This window comes from Ambystoma mexicanum, chromosome 5q (assembly GCF_040938575.1).
Source record: "Ambystoma mexicanum isolate Mex_15411 chromosome 5q, UKY_AmexF1_1, whole genome shotgun sequence".
NCBI lineage: Eukaryota > Metazoa > Chordata > Amphibia > Caudata > Ambystomatidae > Ambystoma > Ambystoma mexicanum.
Window position 1 is genome coordinate 135,240,193 of NC_090933.1, and position 13,395 is coordinate 135,253,587.

Here is a 13,395-nt window from a genome sequence, read left to right on the forward strand (position 1 = left end):
AAATTATGGTCATTTGGTTGAGTTTTTATGACCTCGAAACTCCTCATGCCGCTTGTAAAACCGTCTGAAATAAAAATATAATCCAGGGTAGCTTTTGAGAAATTACGTCCCCACGTTGGGAGGTTTGATTGAGAAGGGAAGAGAGAGGCTGTGTTTTGTATGTTTCTTACTCGGATGACTTCGTTCCATGTCTTTCCTCTTTCTCCAGCTGCTTGTTTTATCCCACTCCCCTGCGCGGTTCCAGGCTGTATGGTCCCCGGGTCAGTGCATTTTGCGTTAAAATCGCTGCATATTATGAGTTCAATCCTCTCAAATTCCTCATACAGCTGGTCGATCGTGGCGCTCATGTTTGCACAGAACATTTTTGTGGACATCAGTTGCGGGTTCCAATAGCAGTTTATTATTGCTAGGGACTTTGGGGGCGTATATTGCTTCCTATCATTTGACTGTCTCCATGAAGTCAGAACCACCAGCAGTTCGTATGCCTCTTTCCAATTTCTTGGTTCAGATAGCCCCTGTCCCTTTTTGATTGCCACTAGGAGACCGGACGACGGTCTCCCTAGCAGACCTTTCACCGCCGATGAGATTTCCACAGTATAGCCGTCAAATGCCGGCTTATCAACCAACCATGTTTCTTGTAGACCGATTATGTCGTAGAGGCCCAAGTCGTCCTCTCCGACTGTCGTCAAATGTACGTGGCCTCTTGTGTTCCATGAACCCAAGCCCAATTTGTCCTTTTCGGGCCTCTCCACGCCAATGCTGTAATTTTTTTCGGGGACGTGGATGACCCTGGTCGTTGCTATTTTCCTGTGTTTTTGTTCCAACTTTGCGTTAACCATTTCCACGGGCCTGGTTTGCATTCAGGCGATGATACCCCCTCGCTGTTTGCCTGGGCTCTTTTCTTGTCCTCGTTTCTCTTTGACTCTTCAACTTTAACCCTCCGGGACTCTCGATACTTGTCTCTGGCCGGACTGTCTTTACCCCTCCCACTTCTAGCCCTCTTTCGTACGCCTTCCCATCGGGTGTCGCAGTGGTCCTTTCGGGCTGCATCCCACTCCTGAGCATATTTCCCGCGGTTTTGGCGATATAGATCTTCCGTCTTTGATTTATAATGTTTTAGTAGTTTAGGACTTCCTGCCTTTTCATTTGGGATGCCCCTTTTATCCCTTGTAGTGTTTAACTCCGTCAGGCGGAAGCCCAAAGATTCAATTTCTTCATAAGCCTGTTGATCAAAGTGTTCAATTCCTGCTGATTTGAGATGTACATAGGCCTTTGCCCTCTTTTCCATGTGATATGGCTCCACTAGCTTAACGTCTTCCATTCTGATTTTTTAAAATGTTTTCGCTTTCTTTATTATGTTCAAAACTGTTGATCTATTAAGTATCAAATATCCTCCTTCTGAGTACATTTGCTCCAACTTAAACACTCTTATCTCCTCTTTAGAGCTCTTTTGTTTTACCCTTTCCGATCTTTGCTCTCTGTGTTTAAGTGGGCTTCCTCTTATGGTATTTTCTTTTGGTTTGTTCTGCATATTTTCAGTCGTTGGCTGTTGTCCCTTTTTGGGTTCAAAGTTGTTTGGATTTACCGGCACTGGCGTGGTAGGCCCTTTAGAACCCTGCTCATTTTACTGTGTTCAGCTCCTTTGTTTGAGTAGCTGGTTTGCTGATTTTTTCTTAGTTTTTCTCTGTTTGCTCATTTTCTACATGTATGGACATATTCATTAAATCGGAACTCTCCATGAATTCCTCTGTTGTTTTTGGTGATCTGACAGTGCATCTTCAAACCACCGTTCATATGGTATTTACGTGTTTCTCCTTTTCTTGTTGCCCTGCCCGGAAAAGGATTATCTCTGATGGGACGCCGGCCTGGCTCAAGTCTTTTATCGGGCTTCTTGTTTCCGCTGTCTGATGCAATAGCACTTGGACGTTTTTGTTTGTAATTTGGCCCAGGTTGACTTCCCTTTTCTCCGTGAAAGGAGTTGACAGAGGGTTTCCCTTAATTTTTGGCTGCGGCTGCATCACCTGGGGTTTAGATTTCAGACTGCTGATTTGTTTCATTTGTTCCTTATTTAAGGCTTCCATGCCTTCGATCTTTTGTTCCAGCATTGTAATTTTGCTTTCCCAGTTGAAAGGCGGGGGGGTTACTCGATCTTCTACAGCGGTGATGTAGCTTTCCACGTGGGACAATTTACTTATCATATTTGATAGAATTGCAGTGTTGTCTTTGACATCCTCTTTAATCGCCTCGTATAACTTGCAGAACGGCGCTAGCACAATTGACATCCCTGACATAATTGCTATCATGTCAGGTTTCTTATTTGGAGACTCTTTCTGCATTGAGGCTGCAATGTCACTTAATCTTCTCTTTTTCAGAGATTCTTGAATTTGTTCCTGTCTTCGCGTTGCCACATGAGGCTCTATGTGGGTGGCATCTAGCCGGGGACTCTGAATTTTGTCCGTTGTCGGTTTGGGCCCCGCTTACCCCTTATTCAATAGGACGTACTCCTAGAGAACTTTGGACACCTCCCTTGTTTCAATGTACGAATTGTTAGGCGTTCCCATCACCAGATGTGGCTTTGTCCATGCCACACGCTGCTCCCTGTCAGTCGGGCACTCCGGTCGTTGGTTTATGTTCCTAGGTGGCTGGCGTGCCAGACCCAACACCTCATTGTTGTGCTCTACTGGTTCTTCCATTGCACATAAGATCTCCTGGTTCCCTTTCTTAGGGTGTTGTGGTTGGGGCTTTAGTAGAAGGGCACTATGCTGTCCCATTTCCTCCAGTACTTCCCGGACCGTCTCACCTCCGCCCTTGTGAGGTACTTCACTGTCCTTTACTCTCTTTTCTGGTGTCACCCCTTTGGCCTGCTCCTGACTGTTAGGTGCGCTGGCGCCCATTTCCGTTCTTCTCTGCTTTAATGCTGGTGGCATTTCGCAAGCTACTTCGAGCATTTCAGCGTCAGACACTTCATCTTCTATGAGTAGCTTTCTTTTATGATGCTGAGTAAAGAAAGCCTTTAAAGGACATGACAGGAAAGGAGTGGGCAGCCCTTTCATTAGGGTTCCTCTTTTTCTCATTTCCTTCTTCACCTTCTGTTCCTACTAGGGGCTCTTTTGCTTGATGTTTTTTTTGCCCCTTGCCTTCCCAGTTTCATGAGGGTTTGATGGTTAGGTCCTTTTTTTCTCCCTTTTTCTATGTTTTCAGGTTTTGGTTGATTTCATTCTGTTTCCTTTGTTGCCATTATTTCATCATCCTTGTCATCAGTCCCGGTACTATCCGGGTCGAGTCTACTTCAATCACTACCTCGTTAGTTTCTTTCTGACCTTCAAGTCTGTATCGATATCAAAATCTGTTTCACTGCCACTGATCACCATGGTAGGCTTATGTTCATGTGATCTTCTTTTAGTCCTTATGCAAAGCCTTTCGTTTCTTTGTGGGATGATCGAGTTCCCACTGGTGTTAGTATACATCATTGCCTTTATTTGCATTGACTGTCTGCCAGGCTCCGACTCCCCATTCCTTCCCAATTCAGATCTCCCCGCTTGTTGACCCAACTGCTCTTGTGCAGACTCTCCCTGGCAGTTTTGCTGGCTTAAAGGCACTCTGAGGGATGAATTAGCATGAGAATCTGCCTCCAAGTCTCCCCTCTCGGGACTGTCTGTGGATCTTGGCGGACTTCTGCTTTCAGGGACGACGCCTCCAGCTTCCCCGGCACTCTCATGCTAGTTCGGGTGTCCCCCCTCCGCCTCCCTCTCCACACTTAGGCTTCCACCGCCGCTGGACTTCCGCCTGGCATCAGGCGGGCGCTGTCCTATGACCACGTGCGCACAGGTGCCACTCGCCTTGCCGGCAGACAGCAGAGCACCGGCAGTGGGACCGACCGGGGTAGCGCAGAAGGGAGTAGCGGTAAGTTCTTCCCCCTGCAACCTCTCTGTAACCGATGTTTGAGTCGCTGCAACTTCAGCAGAGTCTGATTTTGCTTGTGCTTTGGCCGAGTTCTTCAGGGATGATGTCACTGCAGAGCTTCCTGAAGCCGAGATCCTCTTGCTCGGCTCAGTTTGCACACCGTCCGCTCTCCCATTGGTAGCGTTGAAGTCTCCACCGACAAACCCTCCAGGGGGTGGGGCTTAGTTCTTGGCACGCTAGGCTCTCCAGTCACCCGGGCTATGCTCGTTTGAGCCAGGCGACCGGGCTTATTGAACTCCTCGAACTCATCGAGGGGCAGCCTTGCTGGTCTCATCGCAGACTCCGACTTGCTCCTCTCTTTCTTTCCGGACGCCATCAGCCACGTGGGTTTAGATGACTTCTGTGGTCTCACGTCGGGCTCCAGGCGGCTCTGACTCCGCGTCTGCAGCGGACTACTGCAGACTGCTTCCCACCTCTGCTTCACAACTCCACTCACCGCTCTGCGGTAGGTGTGGGTAAATATAGGCACAGTAGAAAGACTCCTGTGCTGGACTGTTGCAGATTGCTTCCCACCTCTGCTTCACAACTCCTTTATTTATACTTTCCAAATATATCCATAAGTGCAACTGCATATTTTGCAACGTAAGTATGAACACAGCAACTCCCACTAGAAAGTGAATTGGTGAGAATGTTAATAAAAGAGTAATTATATGGTACAAAGAACTTGCTAAACTTTAAGCCATGAAACACCAATTGCTCTCAATCTAATCGCTACTAAAAATGACCAAACCAGAAGCCCCACTCCCTTATGGTTGGACTACAGTAAAGAAGGTCTTCCTTTAAAATGAATCAAGAAACGTAAGCAAATAAAGTAAGATAAGGCTACCTGCCTACAAACTAGGATTTAAGCCAAAGGTTCACATTCAAAACGATGTCAACAGCTATACTGGTGGCATATAAAATAACACACTCAGTGCAAACCACTATACACAGCCCACAGAGTTCTGTGCGACACTCTGGCCCGAGTACTTAAAAGACGAACTGAAACACCTCAGAGACGTCATCATCATATCCCTGGAATATATTAACTCATCACACCTCGGCTTTAAAAACAGAGTTTTAGTTAAATAAGTTCAGCCACTAAATGAGTCAAACAATTATCATACCAAGTTCAGACAACCCCTTAAAACCGATTTGAACTTTCAAGCCTAATTTATTCACTCTTGCACTCTCCTCCCAACGAGCATCTTTATTCCTCCTCTCATCTCCCTTTACTTGCAGTGCTTAACAAGAAACATTACATTATCAGGAGTAAAAATACTAGCAATACAAATACATATTAAAGAATGAAAAGTTGTTTGGGGACTCCCTTAAAGGTGAAATGCCAAAATATTTTGAGATATGGAACCCATTCATTCAGTTTATCCAACAGAATGATTTTCCGGGGGTACACCGTAGACCTCAGGATTTTCGGGCCTTTGCGCTGATGTAGTTTTCAGTCTGGGAGGTGAATTAAAATTACAGATGTGGCAACCATAAGGATTTGGAAAATGTTTGGAACTGAACAGAATATGTTTCATTGTGTCAGAGCCCTTTAATTCATAATTACCTTGGACTTTCTTTTGATGGTTGCGTTTGAAATTGATAGTGTTATTTGAATTATTCAGATTTATGTACACAACAACAATGTATTGAGAACAGAAAATGGTTTCGGTTTACACTGTAGAGAAAACTCAAAATATGAATGACAAAAAACCCCCAAAACAAAGTTGTGTCCTAAACATCTAAAAACCCTCCACAAAACATTCCTTTTCAGTAAAGTCTTACCCCAGGTACAAATGTAAAGGTATTGTATTTTTGATTTTTGATTGCATTTCTTGGAAACTTTTCTTCACATTTTTCAGGATAGCCGAGCCAGACAGTACGGGCTTTAAGCTCTTTCCTTCTTCTGCAAACATTTATTAGGCATTCACAACAACTGCAGAGAAAAAGAAAAATAGGACAGTTATTTTTCCAAACAAATGTATGTAATGTAATTATTCTGATACAGATCTTAATGCAGTTCTCGGAAGAAAGAATATAAAGGTTTAAAGATGAAAGTGTGCAAATGGGGACAAAACCAGTGGTGTTGATAGGGAGGCATGGGGGGGTGGGAAGGCTGGTGGAACAGGGGGTCGGTCACCCCCTCCGGTGCACGATTCACCCCCTTCCTTCCCGTAGGGCTGGCGCTTCCAATTTAGTTTCAAAATAAATGCGGCACAATGAGTGTGCGGTGCACTGCACCATTTTCCCTGGGTTGCTTAGCAACCACGTTGCTGAATGGAGCAGCCCAGGCTTTCTAGTCCTTCGAGGCCACGCCCACGCCACGCTCATGGATTCCTCTCTGCACGGCTCCAGATGCTCTGCCTATGCCCCCTGGTGCCGGAAGATAGAAGGGAGACCTAATGATATGTATTCGTGCTTGTGGGTGTAAGACCGAGTAACTGCACATGTAGATGTGTGAATATTACCATCAGTGTGCGTCTGTGTGTACATGTATCTGGGCAGGAGGGTGCACCCATGGTGTATGTGTTTGTATAGTAGGGTTTGGGGAGCAGATTAATACAGTTACTTGCTGGCATAACATCATGTGGCCTCACTCAGCCTGTATCAAGCAAGTGCTTTACAATGACCATTGCTGGTATGGATCGGTTGTGGCAACAGCATGTGATTTACAGGGAAAATTAGTAGCATAAATACGTTGTGGCAGCAGTTTCAGGCATGTGATTTACAGTGACAATACAAGCATATATAGTTTTTGGCTGCTGCCTCATGTAAAGGGTTTACAGTGACCACTACTCGCTTAGATAGGTTGTAATGCAATTGACCATTACTGGTATAAATAGGTTGTGATGCAGCCTTATGAAAATGGTGTAAATTGCTCCTTTGTAGTGTGCTATTGGTGACTTAGCATATTTTCTTTATCTTGGAGAACCAACTGCAAATTGTATGGCTTTTTACTTCATTTTTCTCAAAGGAAGATTGGGCAGCAAAATGCATAATTTCAACACACTTCTTTAAACAAACATTTTCTGTGTGCTGACAATACAATGCTATATAGACACATGTACTAAAAGGAATTAGGCTGTAACTACATGGGTTATAAGGAAGCTGTGGCCACTATTAAGTATGTAATCAGTGCGCTGATTAAGAGCCGGCTACAAACTGCAGTAAAATAAGGTACTAAATACATCAAACCACTATTTTAAAATCAAATATAATCTGAGGGAAAATAACCCACATTTCAATTCAACATGTTGGTAGTTTGTGCAAGGGCTGCACTGCACATGCCTGCATCTCGGCGTCTCCCTATGTGAAACATGTGCTGGCCGCTTATTCAATTCCAGTTTTCTAGGAACAAGTTGTTAAAGGAATAGTTCGCTCAGAAATATTATTGTCCCGAGGGTTCGGGCATGTGTTTTTAAGCATACTCTGATCGATCGTACAAACATTTCCAATACACCTTACCGTAGTTATTCACTTTTGTACACATGCGAAATCAGGTAGCAGGGCACAGCCATTTTGTGATAATCTGATCCGTTGCCGCATCTCCCAAGCAGGACTGCCCTGGCGGCACTAAATCATATCCCCCGCCCCTGAGCCTGACATCATTAGACACGTACCGCCCATTTCACAATGACAAAGCACGTCTCATATCAACGTTCTCTGCGCTTCAACTAATGACGTGTCGCCATGGAAATGGCAGGATGCCCCTTTCCTCAATAAGTATAAGTAATAAGTATATTCACAACAGACATCAAATTTTCTTTTCCATTCCTCTCACTGTCTTTTTTTTGAGTATTCTGTGCCTCGTTTCTGTGCTCTGGTCACCTACCTTTGTTGCTTGTAGTCCGTGCGAACAGATACCAGTACCATTACTATAAATTATTTTCGTTTCCCCCAAAATGGCAACAATACAGCCCTACCAGTACGAGCCAGAATATTCCGAGGAGGAATTACTCGAAAGAGAAAGATGCAGAAACGATGGGGCTTCGAATGACAGTTGGGAGGACGATTCTACAGATCAAGAGCCTGCACCTAGTCGCATGGACGGCGTTTCCACCTGGTGCACCTACACTCGGTGTGCGCTAATGCCAACCGAGGAGGAGAACTGCTGCTGCCGACAAAACTCTGGATGCGTGTCCTACATATCGTAAGGCGAAACACGGCGCAATGCGTTACCGAGCTGCCGGACTTCAGGGCAGCCTGCCTCACACAGTCCGTGTTGAGGATTATGATGGTGCTTATGCACAAACTTCGCGCAACAATTCGCCCTCGGAACCCAAGTAACGAGTAGGTGTACTTTAGTTGTGATGTCACTTAGACCACTACTATTTCATGGTTGTCTCCTATATTGTCGTAACTTCAATATATCAATCTCAAATGAATTTAGTCTAGCAATTCTCTAGTAATAGTTGTATAATAGTCGTTAAATATTGTAGTGTCTAGGTAGCATTTGTACTGGCAACAATGCAATTGGATACAAGAATTGTCATTGGCAACTAAGGTGTAATACACTTATCTTGTTCATTTAAAAACTGTATCTTTCTCTTTCACAGGTGGTACAGGCTGGTGGCCTATCGTTCGTTTACATGGTCTCTTCATGGGAGGCTTGGACACCGCGGTCGACGAGTAATACCCGCCTGTGTCGTTGGTGCCATTAGAGAAACTTTCCCAAGGAACAGCGGTCATTACAGGGGATTTTCCCTCACTGTGCTGAAACCAGAACTTTAAAATATGTAGCAGATTTGTGCCATCAAAATAAGAAACAAAATAAAACACAACAGAACTTTTTATCAATGGTTGCTTCAGTTTTTCAGTGAATCAAGTGTGTCTCCATTCAGCAGTGTTCCGGGCCTTGCCCGCACGCCTTAGGCCCATCCATCCCCCTCCATTATCAAAGGCAGTTCGCACCAGCGGATGTGCACTGCCAAGGGTTGCTGTCAGGGGTGGGAACGGCCAAGGAGCCAAACACCATGTACACTTCAAAGGTATATTCCGCGCAGGGGTCATAGTTCACATGCCCTCCTCAGACCCTGTGTCTCCATGCCGGATCCCCTGAAGCAGGCCACGCCCCTGCAATCCACATAAGAACACGACATATACACATCATCCATTCACATACACACCATCATGAGAACATCTTTTAGCACTGCAAGTCAACTCGTGACTGTGCTACCTGAGAACTTCGGTGGCCACTGCGAAATCTGCTAGTCGTCGTGCTGCCACCTGTGAACATCTCCCTGTTCTCCTGCCACTAACTACCCTGCTTGCTGAATCTAACTGTTTGTTGGTCAAGGTAAGGGCAGGTCACCTAATCATATCTCCTTGATCTCTAAATTTCTATCTATTTCGAACGAACGTACCTAGTAGTGTTATGTTCATTCGTCTCATTGCCATTGGCTTGATTTTAATTTGTTATGTTATCGATAGATATCAACTGTCATCAGTGTCAATTGGGATAAAATTACATCCTTCACGGACCCCGTCTATAATATAAGCATGTTTACTTTTGATGCACAATAGTACATTCAAGGGACGAGTAACATGTTCGGATTTTCGTCACATAAATGAATTGTTTATGAAAGTTATCCTGTAATAAGCTGGCCACGCTGCACTGGTTTTGCTGTGGTCACCAACACATACCTTGCATAGAAGAATGTATGGTATAATTCCTTCTTTCTCACGTTTTTATGCAAAGTAATTTTCAATTTTTTTTTTTTTTTTACAGAATTTCCAACAATGCCTGCATGTGCGATTTTCAGTTGCCCTTCTAAGACCCATGAGAAATCTGAAGGCACTACAATGCATGTATTCCCAAAGACTATAGATCTAATAAGAGAATGGGTCAGATATTGCGGATATGCGCCGGCAGAGCTTAAAAGTAGAGTCAAAGAAGTCTTGCATGACACAAGGGGTGATCGATTCCGCATCTGCAGCCTGCACTTTACCCCGAATATGCACGACCCAACCATGTACACAAAGAAGAATCGACTCAGAACGACTCGTAAATTGCTCCCAAATGCAATTCCGAGACTATTCGTTCACATGCCGCCTCAGGTGAGTGACGTTTCTGGATTTATCTGTAGCCCTTGGGGTAGTGAACAGGTAACTAAATAGACGGATTGGTGTTTTAGGTGTAAATGTCCCTTATAATACTTTTCATATTTACAAGATTGTATTGCTTTTTTAAATAAAGACCATTTTGCTAAACATCTGTCCTCGGTTTTAGGGGCATAATAGAAAACGATTTATGGGCACAGATAACTATGCTATAGTGTCCTTTGAAATAAGCATAATGTTTTTCGTAATCTGTCTCCTTACATGCCAATTTTAAGATAAGCATTTCTAAATGATATGATATTTTATTTCTATTGCGCTCGTACACAAGTGTTTCAGAGCGCTACAAGGCAAGGGAGGGGAACAGGGGAGAACAAAAAAGCGATCTTACTAGGCCCAGTGACATTGAGAACGCGCAAGTGCATCGGAGAGGGGAACAGTGCATGGAAGGGGGAGAAGTGGAAAGTGCAAAGCAGAGGAAAAACAGATAAATAACAATAAATAAACAATAAAGGCAACAAACAGTTTTAGTGCAGCCAGCAATTTGCAAGTGCTAGGTTTAAGGCAGCAGACAGGGTAGGTCTGATAAGTTCAGGAAGAAAAAGGGGGGTACAACTCCATGACTATGCACTGAATATGAAGGAGCAAGATTCAGCATCCATGTCTTGCCTGGAGTCAACAACCACTTTGAGCGTGTATCAGGACGTCTTACTTAGCTATTCAGTTCCGGAATAGTTTTATGCATGGAATTTGAGATAATCTGAAAATATTTACGTATCGTGTCATTCATTTACACAAGGTTTCATTTTCATCTGATACTATTAGACAGTGACAATATTAGAAACAAGCAGTTTTTGCAAATTGCTTGAGTGCAACATTTGAAACAGTGTGCTTCACACAGTCAACTTTGATTGAGTAAACTAGCCACCAATCAGGTGAAATTCGAAATGTATATTTTGACTAAATGACGTACACAGTGTATGTGTTTATCTGTGTAAGCCATGTGTGCGAAGGAATAATTTGATTTCTAATACAAATGACTTATTTTAAATGGATACTCTTTTCTATGGATGTATACAAGATCGGGATATAGAAGAGGAGGCATGTGGATCCGAGTCGGTGGACAAGCTTGCTGTTGCTGACGTTACAGTAAAGAAAGTTTCAAAGAAAAGCAAGAAAGATACGGTAATTTACCAACAATTTCATTTTTAAACAGTGTTTAGTGCTGGCGCCTTCATAACATGCTTTTTTTAATGTAAATTGTCCAATGCTGTATGTTGGATTTACATTGAACATCTTTTTCCTACCTGTCTTCTAGTTGCCTGATGGTGTTCGAACTATGCAGACAGCGACAGAAATGAGAGATGCTGCTTTCCAAACTGATTTCACCATGGAGCAACTATTAATTGAGGCACAGTGTGTTCAAATCAATAAGCAGACACAAGATGCTTTTTCCCAGTGGCCAGAAAATGAATAATGTGACCGGCGAAGCCAGCAAAGTGATTTTGGACCATTGCTACAATGCAACTCCTCCACCAGATGAACATGAAACTGAATGTATTGAAGATGCTTTTGAATTAGTCGCAGACCACTTGACACAATCGACACCCGCCAAAAAAGGGCCACCCAAAAATCTATCGACATTGATGATTTCTTCCGATTCATGTTCAAGTAACAGACGCTGAAATGACAGAGACTGAAGCATCAATACAATTGACCAAGGAACTAGACAAAGATCTAGACTACAGTATGTTCAGTTTGTCTGATAGGTCAATCACAGTTCAGTCAGAAACAACATAAATGCAGGATGACAGTGTAATAAAGGATGCCAAATACATAGTATTCGACAGCAGCTTGATGGAGATTATAAAGATGCTGAAACATGTGCAGTTAGTCAGAGGGGACATACGCGGGAATGCATTGGTGAATGTGACTTGTGTATCACGAAGCAGTAACCTCAAAATACATGCCACCTGTGAAATGTTCCATGAAAAATGTTCATGGTCCGCTCAACCAATGCTGGGGAAACTGCCAGCTGGTAATCTACTGTGCGCAGCAGCTTCACTTTTCAATGGCTCTAGTTTCATTAAGTTGTCCAGTTTCTGTCAATTTGTGGGACTCCATTTCATTTCTAAAACGCAGTACTACAAATATCAACGTCAATATCTATTCCCTGCCTTAGTCAAACTTGGAAAATTGAACAATTGTCTATTCAAAGTACATTCTCCGAAAAACGGCTCACGCTAGCTGACGATGGACAGTGTGACAGCCCTGGTTTTTCAGCAAAGTACTGCACAAACCTCTTTCAGGACATGGTTAGTAAAAAAACGGAGTTCAGTGGTCGTGCAGGTGTCCGAATGTAAATCCTCAGTGGCCATGGAGAAACTTGGTTTTATAAAATCACTGGAAGATCTACAAAAATCGAGGGGAATGCAAACCGACCTCATAGCCACGGACAGACACGTTTCAATAGCCAAGACAATGAGAGAGCAGTTTCCAAATATTCGCCATCAATTTGATGTAGGGCAAGTTGCCAAATCCATCAATAAAAAAATCTCAGCTGGAGGGGAAAAAAAAAGGTTCTGAAAGTATTTCACAGTGGTCCCAGTCTTTCAGCAACCATCTTTGGTGGAGCTCCAAAACTTGCGATGGGTCTGTGGAAATTCAACTAGAAAAACAGCGGTCACTAATGCACCACTGTTCCAACGTTCACTCTTGGACAGAAAACCAACATTTCCACCAATGTGAACCTGGCCCTTTGTCGCCAGAGCAGGATCGGGAGAAGTGGTTGATTCCATCTTCACCTCCACACAAAGCCCTTGAGAAGATTGTCTTTGATAAAACTATCAAGAGATCTGAAGGGACTATCAGAAGTTTGTCACATGGGAGATTTGGAGGTGTTCCACAATATATGCCTAAAGTACAGGCCAAAGAGATTGCATTTCGGCATAGAAGGGATGAAATATAGGACATTAATAGCAGTATTAGCGCACAACGAGAATGTAGGCCGTGAAAAATCAAGGACTGTGGGAAACTTTGGGATGCTTTGCCACACTATGGTCTTTACGAAAAGAAGCGAAAAGCAAAAAAATGGGTGGTGAAGCCAGTATATGAGGAAATGGAATTCGATTTGGTCAAAGATCTTATTATTAATGTTTTGGAGATGCATAATAACGGAATTGCAAGTGATTTTGTTCAGATTAAACATACATTACCACAAAACATTGCCAACGTGCCCTGTCTACCTAAAGCGGAGCTCGTGGAACAGTTTACTTCCAGGTACAAATGATTACCAACTGTTTTTTTTATCAACAATGTTTTTATGAAGTGTCCAAATAAAGCATTCAATTTGTCTTTTAAAATGTATCCTCTTTGTCAATTATTTTTCAACTG

The 13,395-nt window shown here is 43.4% G+C and overlaps 1 protein-coding gene across 2 annotated transcripts in view; it reads right to left on the reverse strand.

The window, feature by feature from the left end:
- Nucleotides 1-13,395, reverse strand: part of ATP9B (ATPase phospholipid transporting 9B (putative)) — a 3,609,114-nt gene that overhangs the window by 3,038,407 nt on the left and 557,312 nt on the right. For both annotated transcript variants that reach the window (XM_069620656.1, XM_069620655.1), the window contains exon 3: nt 5,731-5,881. In XM_069620656.1, coding sequence (XP_069476757.1) covers nt 5,731-5,881 — 151 coding nt within the window. The remainder of the gene's footprint in view (nt 1-5,730; nt 5,882-13,395) is intronic.